This window comes from Cydia strobilella, chromosome 12, assembly GCF_947568885.1.
Source record: "Cydia strobilella chromosome 12, ilCydStro3.1, whole genome shotgun sequence".
In the NCBI taxonomy this organism is placed as follows: Eukaryota; Metazoa; Arthropoda; class Insecta; order Lepidoptera; family Tortricidae; genus Cydia; species Cydia strobilella.
Genome location: NC_086052.1, coordinates 15,881,690 through 15,900,543, shown reverse-complemented (window position 1 = coordinate 15,900,543; position 18,854 = coordinate 15,881,690). Strand labels below are relative to the sequence as shown.

Sequence of the window (18,854 nt, the reverse complement as noted above, 5' to 3'; positions counted from 1 at the left end):
CATCGTATTTGGACATTCTGTTGGCAAATGATTAATGGTTCCCGATACACTAAAGATCAATGTAAACGGGCCACTACCTATAGAAGTTTTCATACAAAATTACGTATATTCTTAGATCTTGAGTGTAGTTTAATTATCCATGGCCTTCACCTTTTTTTAATAAAACGTATTAATCAGTGAAAAATAGTTTTCTTTGATGACTTTAATAATTTACTTAAATAATTGGTACCACTAGATACCAAATAGACTTAAACCAACAATGGTTTTAAACGCATCATTAGGCTATTATTTATTTATTCTATTTTATTAATACAACTGATAAAATATGTAAGTATGTATGTAGAGTTGAATAACCTACCTTTTAGAAGTACTTAGTTTTAATTATACCTAATGTAGGCCAGGCAATAAGAAGGTATGAAGGTATAGAGGGAAATGCTTGGAACACAATTTTTTACTCCGTAATTTTGTTTGGACTAGAGGAGGTGAACATATCAAAAGTCCACGGCCGTAGCAACACTCCCAATTTATACGAAAACGATACCAAACACGGCCTAGCAGCTTCACTGATGTAGAAAATCAAGATAAAATTGAGAGTCCTAAATAAACTTTCAAGAGCGGATATCTCAAAAACTATACAAGATGAAATAAAACGTAATGCTGAGAGGGCTCCCGCGAGGTACTGAGCAAATTTATATGTGGACTACGTCCCATAGTGAGCCAGATAGATGCTCCCACATATAAATTGGCTCAGTACCTCGCGGGAGCCCTCTCAGCATTACGTGGTAACACTAGCACGCATACAAAGGATTCTTACCATTTCATCGGTGAGATTAAAGACCTAACATTGACTGATGATGAGATCATGGTCAGTTTTGACGTCCAGTCGCTATTTACAAGCCTACCGGTACAAGACTGCATTGAAATTGTCAAGAAGAGGTTAGGTGAGCAGAACATGTCAGAGGAATATGCTAAGCTGTTGGAACATTGCCTTACATCTGGCTACTTGCTATGGAATGGTGAATTCTACCTTCAAGTCGACGGCGTGGCCATGGGGTCTCCGGTGTCTCCAGTAGTCGCTGACATCTTTATGGAGGACTTCGAGGAGAGGGCACTCTCATTGGCTCCTGTGCGACCGAAGATATTTAAAAGATACGTAGATGACACTTTTACTATACTTCCAAAAAGTAGTGTTTCAACTTTCTTGGATCACCTAAATTCCATCCATAGCAAAATAAAATTTACTATGGAGTTGGAAAAAGACTGTTCTCTCCCCTTCTTAGATGTATTGGTAAAAAGAAATCCTGATAACACCCTAGGTCGCACTGTGTATAGGAAACCTACTCATACTGATAGGTACTTAAATGGCAAATCGCATCACCATCCCAGTCAACTTGTTACAGTAAGCAAATCTTTGTTTCAGAGAGCCCAGAGGATATGTGATGACCAGCATCTGGCCGCGGAGCTCCAGCATGCCAGGCGCGCGCTCCAGGCAAACGAGCTCAGGATACCGCGGGTCAACCAGAGGTCCCACATTAAGATCCCCACAGTTGAGCGCAGGCCTGCCATTCTGCCTTTTGTCAGGGGGGTCACGGACAGGATCAGCCACATCTTGAAGCGTGCTTCTATAAAAACATATTTCAAGCCAATGAAGAAGATGTCACAATTCCTGAGGCCTGTAAAATGCAATACCCCTCTACAGACTGCAGGAGTGTACAGGCTGGACTGTGAGTGTGGCCTATCATATGTCGGGCAGACGAAACGGAGCATTTCCACTCGGGTGAAGGAACACATAGCTGATGTCAAGCACCGTCGACCTAGGTCTGCTGTCTGTGAGCATGTCATGGATAAAGCCAATCACTCAATCAAGTTTGATAAGCCTCTGGTTCTTGCCAAGGAGAAGCGTTACATACCCAGAATGCTGCGCGAGGCCATTGAGATTAAGAAATATCCAAACTTTAATAGGGAAGATGGCTTTTCTCTACCACCAGCTTGGGATCCTGTAGTCCACCTGATAAAGGAGCAAGCGAGACATAGACTGTGAGACCGTAGTGTTGGATGATGCTGGACATTCTGATGTTTTGAAAAGATGTGTCCCGCCGAGTTTGTTGCCGGTCCCATATTGGGATACCCTCCTGCAATTTAGGAGGGAATTAAATCTTCTCGGGTCCGTGGTGTAGGGTTGGAGCCGGCATAGTTTTTTTTTTTTTTTATCGCGTATATATATATATCTTTACTTGAAAAATAATTATAGTGTATAACTAGCCTTATGAACCGATTTTGCATGTACAACCAGCCTTAAAGTTTGTAGTCTATGATTGTTCATTATTTTAGTATGTGGGTATTTTTGCATTTTGTAATTTTTTCTCAGTCACCCGTTGACCACGAACGCTGTAAAGAGTTCGAAACGTTGGGATGTATTATAAATTCAATATACGCGATATAATCCGTTTTCATAGTTTTATTTCATGAGTGAGTTAGCGGTAACCGAAGACAATATTAACTATACAAGATATCGAAAACTTGATTTTGTAAAATATGCCTGAAAGGAGTTCTTTATCAAAACTATTTTGACAATATAATGACTAATGGCCGTTGAATGGGCGGCTGACTGATGCAAAATATATAGTGACATCTTTTTTATCGATATCAAATCCCTAGAATGTGCCCCGAGTTATCACAGGTTTGTTCATAAGCTTTAAGCATAAAAAAAATTAAATACAATTTTGTTGAGTCACAATGGTCAAAAAGCGTACTCACAATGGTCTTAAGTGCCTTAGATCCTACTGACAGTCTAGTCTAGTATGCCAATTTCCACCCTTTTGAACATTTTCCAAAAAAACGAAACGACAGAAAAATCCTATCGAACTACCGAAAATTTCACGATTATCGGTTGAAAAATTCGACCAGCAGAGAAAACATCCGGACATACGAAACCATTTTTGCCCAAGCTGTAACGGAGACCTTCGCTAACGCTCGGTCAATAAAGGCAAAAATAACTCTCTGTCTGTCACTTAATTTCACTTCTTCACGCTTAAACCGAAAATTTGGTATGGAAATAGCTTGATGCCCTGGGAAGGACATAGGATAATTTTCATCAATCATCATCGTCATTCCACGCAAACGGAGTCGCGGGCGTAAGCTAGTTTAGTACATTGTCTATGGTATAATTTATGGAACATGACTACATGAGTCACAATGTCAACGTCCACATCGTTACGCTTGACGCTGACATCTGTCATCCGCCGTACCCGCGAATTTAAAACAAATTATCATCAAAATGGCGGCTTATTAGCAAATAACGATGGAGAATTGTGCTAAGTGATTGTTGTTTTAACGATGTAACCGTTAGGTTTGGAAGATGATTTTATGTCTAATACTTGGGAGCTTTTTGTTATGGAATGTATATGAAATAATACGACCAAATTTTTTCATAATTGTACAAATTGTAGAACCGGAACTACGAGGATGAGTGGTTTAAGTTAGCAAACTCCTACCCTAAATATATGATATCTGAAATAGCCTTGACTCGATGTACAAACTCTCGTCGCTATTTGCAATATTTTATTTTTAAAAAGTGTCCGTTTTCATGCTCCATAAGATGGGTTAGGTTAATAAAGGTTAATATTAACAACGTCAAACAAAGAACTTAACATTTTCGCGGAGTAATTTGTCAAACAACATTAACGAGGGGTTCTAGTGTATGGTCGGTTGGCCACAAGCCCCTCAACGTGTCAGCCACGGTTCGCTGCACCGACATTTTCGGTTCAGGTGTAGTTTAGATGCGTCTCGTTCACATTCACATACGATACGACACTGGCTACCGCGAAAAAAGAAATTAATAACAATTTCGTTATCTGCCTCTCTCTTGCTCTTCTATTACCTATATATTCGTGCGATAGAGACCGATAACGACTATGTTCGTTTTCGCGCTCTCTGTTGCCGATGATGGCAGCAATTTGAGAAGTGGTGATACGCAACGAGTCAATCGACTATTTTCTCGTTCAAAGTTCAGAGTGGAATCACGTGTGAATATAAGAAATGCATAATACCTACAAAATATTAATTGCCACAGGTGATCTCCTTACTTACCTTTTTTTCAGACTTAACTGGACAACTCCAGTGAGAGTAAGACATTGAAATATTTTTAAATTTATGATAGTGGTTAAAAATTATATTTTAAACTACCCGTGGTTCATGTTTAATGAATTTTCCAAGAGACAATTGACCAGACTTTTTAATCATCGGTAATGTCTGTGTTTTTTCTTTATCTTTCGTATTAGACATCGGACGGAATAACTATACGGCTTAAATCTGTCAGGCTTTTCAATGATGTTTTATCTTAACCTCCTAAGGCCCAAGGTACAGTCGGCTGCAGAGAAAAGGTACCACCCCTGCATACAAATTTCTATGCAGGGGGGTGGTACCTCTTCTCTGTAGCTGACCGTACTTCCTCAGTTCGATGAAATTTAAATCATATTCAATTGGAACAGTCGCTTTTGCTTTTCGTTCAATTTTCAAACGACGCAAAATCAACTCTATTTCTTACACTTTAGGTTCAAATCCCAGTGGCAATTTTTTTATTTTTCATTTGTATGCATGGATCTTAGGAACTACCAAATTATGAACAAGTAAGCCGGCCATATATTGTATATTGTGTAAGATTGTAAGCTGTTTGTTTCCCAATAAAATAAAATAAAAAAAATAAAAATAAAAATATTTTTGTCCGGATAAAGTTCGAATGGATGTGGAAGAGCTAAAAACTATATACAAGCGATTGATATATATACTAGTATATTCTGGCCTGCGAAATGCAGCGGGCATCTTCAAGGCCTGGCCATATCCATGGACATCAGGTTAAAAAGTTTAGAGACCCCTGTTATAATGGAAACAGTGCGGGATGGAAAACAATAGCGCTTCCTCTTCCTACTTGATCTAAGTTCACTTCTATCAAACTGTTCGCATTTAATTTGTAAGCAGTTAAGGTACGATGACGCGCGCTCTTTGTACATAAATACCTAATTGTTTTGAACTTTATGTAAATTCAAAGGGCTAAAGATAAAAAAAACCGGCCAAGTGCGAGTCGGACTCGCGCACAAAGGGTTCCGTACCATTACGCAAAAAAACGACAAAAAAATCACGTTTGTTGTATGGGAGCCCCACTTATATTTATTTTATTCTGTTTTTAGTATTTGTTGTTATAGCCGCAATAGAAATACATCATCTGTGAAAATTTTAACTCTCTAGCTATCACGGTTCATGAGATACAGCCTGGTGGCAGACGGACAGACAGACAGACAGCGGAGTCTTAGTAATAGGGTCCCGTGTTTTACCCTTTGGGTACGAAACCCTAAAAACTGTTCGTGTGACAGGAACTTTATTTCGTCGCAAATTAATAAAATTACAAGTTTAATCTAAGACCAGGCATGAAAACAAATGAAAATCCAAAATTTGCCACTGAAATTTGAACCTAAGGTGTAAGTAATAAAGTTGATTTTGCGTCGTTTGAAAATTGAACGAAACAAAGCGAAAGCGACTGTTCCAATTGAAAAAAAATTTAATATGATTTAAATTTCATCGAACTGAAGACTTCTTCAGTACTTACTATAGGTAGGACCTTGGCCCTTAGGAGGTTTAAACTGTTTTATATAGAAGAGGGAGAGCCAAACACCTGGGTGCTTAGCCAACATGCCAATCGTTTGCTCCGTAACGGTAATCTCTCTCTATCACTCTTCTATATTAGTGCGACAGAGACATTAGCGTTTCGGTCGCTAGTGAGCGCAAATGGTTGGAATTTCGGCGAGGCACCCTGACCAGTGCCATGATCACCAGTGCTTCGGGTTCAAAAATTATCGGCGCCCCTGACCCAATATTTTTTTTGAGTTTTTAAATAAACTGACAAAATTGGAATTTAATTTGAAGTTTAATCGTCCGTCCGTCTGTCTGTAGGTTACAGCCAATACTCGGAAACTATAAAGTATAAAATAAACTAATATTGTTTCATTGATATCCGGCGCCTGATTCAATAAATTATTTAAAATGCATATTAATTAAATTTGGAACACTTATAGGTATCAGGTATACCTATATATTGTAAAACCGCACCTTTGTCCACAGCACAGACCTTAGTCCACTTCCCTTTAATATTTAAAAATCTTTAAAATTCGGTACTTTTTTAGGCCAGGATTACACTTGTAAGTTTTACTTACGTAAGTAAGGACAAAGCTATTTGCTAGAATGAGATAAGGATATTCATATCACATTCTGTAGTATAGCTGTGTCCCTACTTACGTAAGTAAAACTCACAAGTGTAATCCTGGCCTTAGGTAAGTAAAAAAAATTACATCCTTCCTTCTATAACCTGTCCAGTAACTTACATACAATGTAAAGGTACATGCAAAATCCATCTCCCATCGCAAATAGCCGCACAGCCTTCGAAAAGTTCATCTCATACAGACGGATGGACGACCAAACAAAAAAGCCAACGATTTGCCTTAATAATTATAATAAGCGTAGGGCGCTTGCGCGGGCGGTCAGTCCGCCATAGGCCAGCGCGCAACGCACAGCGCAACGGCCAATTCAAAATCAAATTCGAAATTCAAATCCCAACTTCAGTTTTTTTACCTTTTAATTTTATAATCTGTATCATAGACAATGGAATGTAAAGACTAGTACAGATTGCGTCTTTGTCGTGCTTGAAACAGGTTTGCGTTCAGTGTCTTTGCGGGATGGGAATGAACTTTTTGTAGAAATTACAAGTGATTTCGTACTGAGATGGGGCGCCTGAAGATGCTGGTAAGATTTTAAGAGTTTTTGCAACATGCCTGGTTAGATCGTATAGATATTATTGAGTACGAATAGGATTTAAAATATTAAATAATAAAAAATAAAAAATTGTCTAGATTAAGTAAATCAATCTGATAGCTAAACTTATATTTAGTCAAGCTTCCTACGATTATTTACCGAATTACACTATATTTTCTTAAAACAATAATCAGCCAAAAAGATACCAGGTCATAGGTGATTTTCACACATTGCGTGTTAACAAAAACCCATAAAGATATATTGTATAAAATCACACAGCTATCCTATAATCTTGATCAATCGACCATGGCCCAATTATAAAACGATTACGAACAAACCAGCAGTGTGTATGTGCAGTGTGTACACAACTTTAATAGTAATTTACGATACAAGTGCGAATTACCTATTCGCACGTGTATAGTATAGGGTGTCGTAATGGCGCACCAGAGTACTGTTAAGAATAAAAAAAATTGCCAAGATCGAGTGATGGGACTTGTGCTTTGAGGGTTTCGTAAAGGTTTCGTACCATCATACAATACAATACAATACTCTTTTTCTATTCGTCAGTGTATTACAACTTCATATGCAACACAACAACCTTATTCTTTTCAACGTTGGATAGTCTATGGCACTTCCGACTCAAGCATAAGAATTTTATCGATACGGTTGTCAATTATAAAAAAAATTGAAAATAGAGCTTCATGCATTTCGACAAAATATTTCTTGTTTAAGAAGACTCGATTCAATGCAAATTAGCCTACTTAAACACGTGGCAGAACATTGCAGTAATACCCCCTATTCTATAAATTCAGGTTCCACTAACCTCGATAAATAGTTCAATACACAAAAACCAACAATTAACCACACACGCAAAAAATGTAATATTTTAATGCGTGGCCTCCAAAAAACAATAGGGTGACATCACATGAAATGAAATTGCCAAGTACGAAGGCCGGATTATAATCATTGTAATGTTTGGTTACTTGTGCCGGAAGGGGGCTATTACCTAGGTTGCATAAGTCTTGCGAGATGGGACGTGTGGTCAAAAGGTTGGCCAGCCCTTGTTTTGCAATAATCACAGCGTAGCTACGTTCCGTTGTTCTAGGTTTCTAATATGTTCTTGATACTGAAAGATTTGCATGACCCTTGATATACTGGCACATTGACATACCGCTGAATGCCGTCGGAAAGTTTCCAAAATTGCGAAATTTCCATATTTTTGTATGGTAATTGAAATTTTCTGTTCCAAAATGAACGATTCCTTGGATTTATGTGAAATTTTCCTGAAATTTCCGAGAATATATTTCTAACTTTTTGGAGTCTCACTGTAACGCACATATATAATATGTACGAATATCATTATAATAGGGCAGGCGTCGGTAAACTTCTGAAGAATAATAGTTAGCAAATGTTGTTTTCAGTGGCCTAAGAACTCTAAAGTGTTAATTGTTTCTTTTTTTGAAAGCCGAAATTGTACATTCAAATAGCCACATGCTCTCATGGTGGAAGGTAGAAATATAATTTCTCCTTAAGTCATGGAATGTTTTATTTATAAATCAGAAGTGTTTCATTATTTCACCGGTGGTTAACCATGTGGGGATCCGTTTATACACCCAATTAGTACAAAAAGTACCGTTACCTGACCCCAAACGAGTGGAGCAGACCCAGGCATTAATGTTGAAAATATCTTTTCAAGTCAATATATGGATCATATAGTTAGTTTTGTTTTACAAACCTAAAAGTATAATGAAACATTATAAGAAGATTAATTATTATTGTTAATTTACATACAAGCTATATACAGTGATACTACGTAAACGAAATTAATAACTAGCTTAAATCTACAATAGGCCCTTGAGGCATTGTACCGAGGATGCTGCCGGCATTTCCTCGCTGTATCGCAATGCTGATACGTTGTGCGAGCCGCCAGCTCTTCGGTCACCACTCACCAGTTACGTCAACCAGACGCTTCGCGATTGTTAATTAGTCAAAAATATATATAAGCCTACCAAAATATTAGTCTTAATAGTACCTCATATAATGTTGCCTTAATAAACTCGATTTTATTGTCATTAATCATTAAAGATAGACCCAATGTGTCAATAAGATAAGTAAAAACACACGCAAAGCATAAAAAACACGGAAAACATCAGACATGTCATAATAACTAGAATATAATATTAATGTGTGTTATTTTTAGTCACACTACTGTCATATGTATTTTATTATTAACTAGCTGTGCCCGCGGCTTCGCCTGCGTGAAATTCGGTCTGTGTCAGTAAGCGGCTAATGCACCCCTAATTTATCTCCTTCTCCCCTAGATGCGGAACTTGAAGTAAATTTGACAGATGGATACGCTAGAGGACTGTAGTCCGGATAAAATATTTTACAATTAGGTACCACTAAATAAAACTACACTCCAAAATCAATATTTTTATTGCCCTTATTCAAATTTTTGACGTGATTTAAACGACATAGAGAAGTAGGTGTATATTATTTGATATTATCGAACGATACAGTACCATTTTTGTAGTTTTACGTCCTTGACTGTACCTATCCAAATCATGTCCATGGCAAATATCATCCAAATCGGTCCTCCAGTCAAATCAGTCTAAGCCTGACGCCGGCGGCGCGCAGCGTCTGCCCCTACGACTTGTTGATGGTCATGGCGAAGCAGACGCTCACGGGGACCTGTAGGCATTTGAAGCAGAACGGGAAGTTGCTCGGGATGAGGGGGATGCGCGGGATGAACACGGCTTCTCCGGCGCCACACTCCGTCAGGATCTGCGCCTATATATGTATTGCGTACGATGTCTTTGGGATCACAATCGAGACTCGAGCTGGCATGCCGTTTCAGCCGAAGGCAAAGCGACCTGCCTGGCTAGAGCGCCACTGAGTCTCACCGTTATTAATTGAAGGGTACACGGAAAGAACATGTCTAGTCACTTTGACAACATTTTGAGTTTATATTATTTTCGTGTATAGGTGTTTTTAAAGTGAGACAAAAAAGAGTTATATTTATAATTGCAGCGGTAACAGAAGTTGTAACTAATAGTTTATTAAGGGCTCTGCATTTTGAGATTAAAATCTCATTTTCCAAAAAAAGTAACTAGACATGTTCTTTCCGTGTACCCTTCAATTGTATTGATTGATCTGTACAAGATAAAACTAATTCGTGGTATTTAATGTACTTATGCCTCGATTTTTTATATAATTAACGTATGTTACATACATTGTAGCATTTGTATTAGCGTATAAGTATTTTCTGGCGAAAAAAAAATTTTTCGATTGGACCGACGTATAATATATGTATCGTAGGTACCGATGAAATATTGCTTTGCTAATTTTCTTTGAAAACATACAATTTGTTCAAATGATAATCAGTTCACATTCCGTAAAAATCGCCATGCGGCTTTTTTTACGTGCAATCAATAGTTGACTATAAACATAACACAGTGGGACTTCTGTTAGATACCTATCTCCAAAAGAAAAAAATATATAATTCATAATTCAGTTGTTTTAATTTTGACGCCAAGTCTGTCTGTCTGTGGCATCGTTTCTCTCAAACGGATGGACCGATTTCGATGCGGTTTTTCTTGCATTGCGTGGTCTATAGCCATGTTTGATAAAAATCGATCCAGCAGTTTGAAGAGTATCATATAGTTATAGCTCTTTTCCAAAATGATATGTAAGGTATTTTTGGCATAAATGGTTTTTTTTTGCATAATGCGTAGGAGGTTTTTTAAATTATTAATTTAATAGTTATTCTCTCTTAGACCGAACGCATGCCTTTATAAATTTCAGGAATTAATATTCCTCCTGAACTATCGCATCTTACCTTCTAGCATTTAAGCTTTGCTTGGTCTAAAAAAATACCTAAGATATTCTGTACAAGAATATTGTAAGGTACACGTTTTTTATTTTTTCGATGATTTTTTTAAACCTAAACCCAATTTCTTGATGCAATAAGTTTAAATTACAACAACAAGGACCTAACATAAGTATTCGGTAAGCTCGTGGCTAAGGACCTACCCCCTTATTCATAAAATTTTACGGGCCTGATTTTGTTAAATTATGTTTTATCCCTTTTTTACAAATATATAAGTCAAAATGACAAATAGAGACAAACGATTCATAGCTACTTAATTCAGGCATGTAACGTGTTTATGAATAACGCCAACTAATTGCTTAGATCGCGTGAGATCGAATAACGTACGTAATTGTACATCTCCGCCAACAATGACTTCGCCTATTAAATGATTTTATCGCAGTTACTCATTATTGTTAAAAAATGGTTAATGGACATCATATTTATGTAAATATTCCTTACACTTGCTTCCTTGATCTGCGGACCCGGAAATATGGTAATGTTCTATTAATACACTTCCCAAGTGACATTTAGCCGTAATTATAGGTATATATGGAAAAAAATCTGCACATTTTTATTTGAATTTAACACTTATTTCAGCTAAAAATAAAGTAGCTAAAGGGACCATTTCAACACATTTCAATTTATGTTGCAGGTCTTCTCAGCTGTAGCTCTGACATATCTCCTGCAAGCTTCAAACGCAGGAGAGACAGTCCTATCTACAGTCCTAACACCATCAAACGCCGAGGTACTCAGCCGCCAAGGCCGGAGTTACTACGACGATCGCTACGGTCTCGGACGGCCCTACGACCGGCTAGAGTACGACCGACCGGCGCGTTGCGGTCGCTGCGATGAGCGCTACGATGACGATTACGACCGCCCACGTGACCGCTACGACGACGACCGGCGCGGACACAGACCCTCAAATCGCTTCGACAAAAACAAGAATTACGACGACGACGATGACAGAAAATTCGGCTCGGATAGAAGAAAAACGAATGGAACAGATGATACCGATGATGAAGCTAAAAAGAGACCGTACGATGACGAAAAAAGACCCAGCGGCAGCGGCGGCAGGAGAGACCGCGATAGAGATCGTGATAGGAACCGCTACGATGACAGAGACCGATATCGACCGGACTATTACGATAGGTTCCTAAGAGACCCTTACAGGGAAAGAGAACGGCCGTATTACGATGATCCTTACAGACGACCGTCGTATGAAAGATACCCTTACCAAGAGCGATATGACGAGGGGTACGGAGGAGGGTATGGTGGTGGATACAGTGGTGGAGCCAACGGGGGGTATAGAAGGCCAGTGGGAGGGTACGATGAGCGGTATGACAGAGGCAACGGATATGACGACATTTATGGAGGTTATGGACCTAGCGCGGGCAGAGGGCCTCATGATAGGTGAGTTCGTCAAACTTTAACTACCAAGTTATTTTCACTTTAAATTACGCGCACTTTGTTTTTTGCGTATTTTCACACCATAACTTTCAAATTCAAACTGGTTTTCCAATTGGGTAAATCTTACCATATCAAACGCTGTCAGTAATTGAATTACACCAAAATTATATTTCAATAATAAATATTCGCAATATATTGGTTATGTATGTTCTGTTATATATATTCTATATCTATTCTAACGGAAGGTCCTACGATGAGATTAATTTGATATTGTATCATAAATCAGGTCGCATTACTAATGTGTCACACAATATCAATTGCGAAGTTCAGTAGCAGAAAATGACCAGTCCGTTACGTGTATCCATGTCAGTTGTCAATAGAGCACGCTTTCCCGAATTACTGCGATATATAATGGCATAACTGTTTGTCAATTGATCATCATTGTCCTATTGTTGATAGCGTGGAGAGTTGAGCGAACTTTTTAGGATTGCGTAGTTTTGGTACAACAAACATATAATCTAGTCGTTGTGATTTTTCCCAAAACTAAGCCTCGTTGTTCACATACCGGTTAAAAACTCCCTTCTTAAGGATGACTCACGTTAGACCGGGCCGTGTCCGGGCCGGAGCTTCCGGCGCTTACTTTTCTATGACGACAGGTGATCACGTGATGCTTTCCATAGAAAACGAAGCGAAGGTCTAACGTGAGTCATCCTTTATTCGAGAGAGAGAGATTCATACACGTACACGCAAAGTAGGCAAAGCTACGCTAGTCTACACACTTTTTTATTTGTAGGTAGATAAGATAATCGCTTAGGCAATTTGTCTGCTCGCTTGCCTCCTATATCCTCTCTCTATACATTCTATCAAATAGATTTGATCTAATTTCAGTTGACTAGCTAGTCACTTCAAAATAACCGCGATCTCAATACCGTTACAATTGAAATCGGTTTTATGACAAAAACTCGACAGAATTGGACCACACACAACTGACACAACCCAATAATGTGAATAAAAAAGTTCTTCTGATATATGCCGCCATATCCGTAGTGATTATTAAGCATAAGCGGTAGACATAACGACATGAACATGACAGAGAAATTGAACTATTATTACTGACAGACAACATATTACTATAAAAAAACTGCTGTTTCATATCAGCAATAAAATAAGTAGGCGCACCCCTAAAAATTGCGTAAGTACCTAGTAAGGAATATAAGGATTAAGTAAACATTACTAGGTAAATAAATTCAAACACAAAAGAAATATTTTCTATCAGTACTTACGTGTACAAGTCTTACCTAAATCTAGAACACGCTGCTCAATAGCTATTAACTCTTAAACACATAGAAACAACATCCTAAACGGTACCTAGACTAAACTTGACAATAGCTGCAATAGCAGTTAGTTCAACATAACGCCAACACCGACTCCATACAATTATCTTATTACGCTGCAATTTAGACACCTCGTAAACGCAAGACAATCTACAAACTACTTAATCAACAGTACATTATACCGCTACCTCTAAATACCTAAATAACTTGCTGGAATTAATTCGCCTAAGTTTGTTCCCGCCGTGTTTTTTTCCGCCATTTTTTTACGCTTGCTGGGCAGCGGTTGAACCCATACGGTTATTGAACTTGCGTTTCCTGGGTGTTCCAATTTCAAATTGAGAAGGTCGTGAACCATAGACAAGAAGGTGCCTAGTTTTTATGTCATTCACCGTTAGTTTACTCCCCTACCATTAAACATAAACAGTAGGTACTTCATTTTGCCGTTATCCTAATTAACTAATTACTTAAGAGGCCGGTGTCGATTTTAGTCGCAAAAATGTAAAATTGATAGATTTATTCGATGAAATTGTACACCTTTTGTTACCAAATTGAAATAATAAGTACTGGTTTCTATTAGCACGTCTTCTTATCTTGCCTTTTATCAGATCAATTTTTTGAAAACAGACTCACTAAATTAGTAATGATTTTTTTTCTGAAGGACGTTTAGGTAAACGCGCGTAAAGCACTGATTTTGTCGCTCTTATTTGTAGATTTCGTAAAGTTTGGACTGCTAAAAATGGTAAATTTATATTCCACATATTCTTACTTGACCTTTATCAGATTACATTTTTGTTATATGACTTAAAGTTCGAGGAAATGAAAGTTAAACGAATTCAATTTTCTCCAGAAATTACTTCAAAACAAGTTACAATTTCTCTGAAAAATCGACTTAATTTCAACGTAATTTGGATACTTGAACAATCTACAACATTTGCTGAAACTATTCTTATACATCAATTTGTATAATTTACCACCATAATTTTTTGATGAAATTTTAAAACTTCTCTTCACATATTACCGGTGACGCACGCTCGCGACCTCATTATTAGAAGGCAAGATGAGAAAACGTGCTAATAGAAACCAATACTTGTTATTTAGATATTACGTAACAAAACAAGTATAATTTCAACGACTAAATGTATCAATTTAAAATTTTTGCTCCAAAATCGACTACGGCCTCTTAAAGTTTGTTGCCCTTTTTATTAGCACCAAAAGCAAACTACGCTTTTGTTTTTTTACAGAGCTATTAATTGAATTCCTCATTCGATTACGAGCATGAAAGTAATTTCATAAATTGCTTTATTATGAAGAATATTTTAAATGTATCGCCCACTTGAATTCAAAGTGGCTAATGTTGTTATGTTACTATTTAATTAGTGTTTTTCTATCTTGAAAGAAATGCTAGAACTATTTGTCGTCATTTAGTCATTTCTCGTTCTTGCTTTAGCCATGCACTTTGCAGTGGTTTTTGTTGTGATGATGACGATAATATATATATATATATATATATATCTTGCCATTGCTATCCTGAGTGATGACACAACCGAGGGATATGTATGATATCCCTGACGGTTACTCTATTTAGTGCTACAGATTGCATTACATACTCTACAACGGATTGCTGTAGTAGAATACTAAAGTCTGTCTAAGCTAACTGCTCAGAGTTAACAAGCGACAATGTGAAAGCGCAACCAACGTCAAACTCTTTAAAACTGGCGGCCCTGGACTCAATAGAGCTCCGGGCTCATAGACTCTTTGGCGATGACCCATCTGTCAAGTCAAAGATACTGAGCCTTGAGCATCGCCGTCGAGTCGCTTGCCTATCGGATACATTCCGGGGAGTGCGCACAAGAACTGCACGATCGGATCCCACCTTCCCCTTACCATCATCGGATATCCAGGCGCGGGAAGCCAATGCACCCCTTCGTGGTCCACGTTCCATTTGTTCGCACGAAACGTTTTGCATCCTCCTTTTTGGTACGGATGGCTAAAGAATGGAATCCGCTCCCGCCATCTGAATTCCCTGATCAACCTCGGTCTCTTTAAAGCAAGACTGAATAGGCTATTACTGAACCGGTGAGCTCCATCTGAGGCTCTGTCTTCGCTTTCCACTAGGGCCAATCGCCGATCAGTTTATAATAATAAATAAAAGAAAAAATAAACTATATGAATCTTTTCAACAAGCGACTGCCACATTTTGTTGGTGGCAATTCGGTGCAGAGATAACTTAGACGTCATCATCAATTCTGCTTATTAAGTAGGAATCTCCAAGAACTCCCCTTGTCCCAAGCCAAGGCCAAAAAAAAAACATGACTGTTTGTCCTAGTTTCAGACCATGGGACGAGACTTACCGTGGCCAAGCCGGTTGGGACGCGGGTGGTAGAGGCTACTACTTCGCGTCCGGAAGACCAGACGCCGGCGCCGCTGGTGCCTGGGGCAGACCGCAATATAACAGGTAATATTAAGTAGGTACTACTAATAAAAAAACGCTTCGTAATGTTACATCCCTATGGAAGCCTATGTCTAACAGTGACTAAAATAACATTATGTATCATGTCTCTATATATTTTTATTTTTCAATGCATATTTTAGTACCTTGTGGAGTTTTACCGGACCAAGATTGGTCTCTAATAATTTTGACATATATGAAGGCTTATTTTCATTTTCACACACATACACTACGTTACGTATTTGGGTAATATTTTGACAAACATTTAGGGCCACTTGCACCGTCCCACTAACCCGGGGTTAACGGTTAAACCGTTAACCATGTGTCAAATGTACTGGTAACCATGGTAACTCCAGGTTTAACCGGTTAACCCCGGGATAGTGGAATGGTGCAAGTGGGCCTTAATAAACGTATCCTTATCAACATTTTAGCAGACCAGAAGTGAGCAGCGGTTGGCAGAACGTCTACCGTGAACGTGATCCTTATGCCAGCGGTGGCGGTGGCTACGCACCAGATACTGGCTACGGTGGCTACCGGCAGGACTTAGCGGCTAGCTACGGCCGGCCTAGTGGCTGGCATAGTGTGAGCGCCCGGCCTTATAGAGACCAGAGGTGAGTAGTTTGGTTTCCGACCAGAGGTGATAAAATTAGTCTAACTATGACGTCTACGAATCTATCACCGGCTATAGCTATTTATGCAACAAATGCGAAAATCATCTTTACGCACGTGTATCATACAATGTTTTACTATGCATTGTGCGAGTAAATAAAAAAACATATCATGGCAAATAAGTTTAATTATTAAAAGGAGTGTTTTAAATCGACACGAGTTGTGAATTACCTATTCGCACGTGTATCGTACAACGTTGTACAGTACATATGGCCCTTTAAACTTTCGACATATGCACGAAAAGTGCTCTTTTCCGCACTAGTGCGAGAAAGTAGCACCATATGTACTGTAAAAAAAAAATTGAAAACAAAAAGAACTAGTAGTACTTTCCGCATGATATGGCTCCGTAGGAAACTCACTTTTCGAGGACATGCATTGTAAAAGTAGTTACTGACTAGATTTAGCGACTAGCTATGGTCGACTAATGCCATATTACTCAAACGCACTAAACACAAGCTACAATAGTTAGTGTCAGGATTAACCGCGATTAGATTAGCGGGCCCAGCGTCTGGCACTGTATGAGTGCACGGCCTTACAGAGAGAGGTGGGTCTAGTTTACACCCTATTATGGTACACACTGGGAAGAGTAGCTACCGTGAGGATTTAGTGGATAAGCATGAGCTATATAGATGCTTCACAGAGACGAAAGGTACTGCCAGAGACATTTTCTTCGCCTAATATGATTATGTATCTATTTCATCCATCTATACATTCTGAATTTTTTTTAAATAAAAATAAATAAATAAAATCGTTTATTTTCAGACAACTCATAGGTCCATAGCATTAATAGTAAGTTCTTAACTAAAAATTAAAACTAAAATTATTAATACTAAATACTAAAAAACTAAAATACTACAACTAATATGAGTTAGTATTACTTAATAACATTTTAATTTGGACAATTCCTTTAACCTTAATCCTAGAACGCGTATCTTGTATGTGTAAATAATTAAATTTAAGTGATATGGTTATCACTCCTGATTATTTAACAGAAGCTAATCAATGTATCGTGATAATATGAATAATGTAGTAATACATATGTACTAGTAATACTCGAGGTGTATTTACCTACTACAACACTTTATCGAAATTGAACTATCAATTTCAAAATATTTAGATCACCACCACTTCATACAACATCAGATATTTAGTTATACAACGTATATCCCAGTATAAGCTAAAATTAATATAGGTAAACTAGACTGACTAGACTAGGGGATATGGACTGTGATTACCTTTTGTATTGTTTTCGAGCTCAAGATATTTCGACGCAGTTACATGCATCTTATTCAGGGGTAACTGAAGATAGCGGGTGGCGGTCAAAGTTGTATAGAACAAACACACACAAAACACATACAAAAGGTAATCACGGTCTATATCCCGGTGGATATATACAAGTCTAGTGAAACTAACCGTGAATCATTCGAAACTGTTAAGTAATATGGGTAAGTAAAATAAAATTGAGCGTTTTCACATTTCAGCGGAGTAAACTCCTTGGAAACCAGACCAAATTACAACCAGCCATCCCGCACCCAATCCAACGCTTACGGACAAGATAATCGTGGCCAATCCTACGGTCAGGCCAATTATGGCCAAGCCAATTATGGCCAAGCCACTTACGGCCAGACCACGTCTGGAAGCAGCAGCACTACTCCTGGGACCAGCTACTTGTATCAGCGGGAAGATGAACAAGTGACAACGAAAGTAGTTGATGAGACCACTAAGCCGCCATCTTAAATGCTTAGTTTGAAAAAGGTCCTTAACCCTTATAGAATACACTTAGGTATAATACGCCAAAAATGACCACTCTATAAGCCTCATCACATCATTTTTTTGTATTTTTTCTTATGCAGAATTTTTAGGCCTAAAGAAACGAGGCTTGATCGTATGTTTTATATGGACCGTTAAAGGGTTAAATTTCACTGCATAATTTAAAAGTATTACATTTCCAAGAAATTTTAGAGGTTGTGTAATTTCACGTACGGTAATACGTTTTTAAGCTCAATCGGGGTGATTTGTTGGGAAATAGTTTTACAAATAAAAAAATGTGGGAAACATTTCATCAATTCGAAAAGTGACTTGAATTTATGAAACCGAATCCACCTTGAATTAGTGATAGGTATTAAATTAAGTATTAAAAATAAAATTGTATTAAGGATTTATTGGATAAGACCCAATTAAGGAACAAATGTATTGTGTGCTTATATCAACTGCCTCTCCTTTTCTGTATGTAGGTACAGCGAGCTGAAAAATTGCATGGACATACTATGAGGGAATTAATTCATAAAATGATCTCGCCATTTTGCAGTTGGGTGTACAATAG

At 38.0% G+C, this 18,854-nt stretch overlaps 1 protein-coding gene across 2 annotated transcripts; it reads left to right on the top strand.

Annotated features, from left to right (window-relative positions):
• The first annotated feature begins 6,604 nt into the window (after positions 1 to 6,604).
• On the top strand, positions 6,605 to 18,325 carry LOC134746265 (translation initiation factor IF-2). 2 transcript variants are annotated; one of them, XM_063680609.1, is made up of 5 exons: positions 6,605 to 6,792; positions 11,325 to 12,082; positions 15,740 to 15,868; positions 16,297 to 16,473; positions 18,013 to 18,325. In XM_063680609.1, the coding sequence occupies exons 1-5, from the start codon at positions 6,772 to 6,774 to the stop codon at positions 18,266 to 18,268; spliced, it is 1,341 nt and encodes a 446-aa protein (XP_063536679.1). In that variant the 5' UTR covers positions 6,605 to 6,771; the 3' UTR covers positions 18,269 to 18,325. The 2 variants fall into 2 exon arrangements, with proteins under 2 accessions (XP_063536679.1, XP_063536678.1); XM_063680608.1 differs by having other exon boundaries at positions 16,294 to 16,473.
• Positions 18,326 to 18,854: the final 529 nt, after the last annotated feature.

Coding starts and splice junctions, on each gene's coding strand:
- LOC134746265 (XM_063680608.1), top strand. CDS start 6,772: ATGGGGCGCCTGAAGATGCTG. Junction 6,793..11,324: donor TGGGGCGCCTGAAGATGCTG/GTAAGATTTTAA, acceptor TTTATGTTGCAG/GTCTTCTCAGCTGTAGCTCT. Junction 15,869..16,293: donor GGCAGACCGCAATATAACAG/GTAATATTAAGT, acceptor TCAACATTTTAG/CAGACCAGAAGTGAGCAGCG.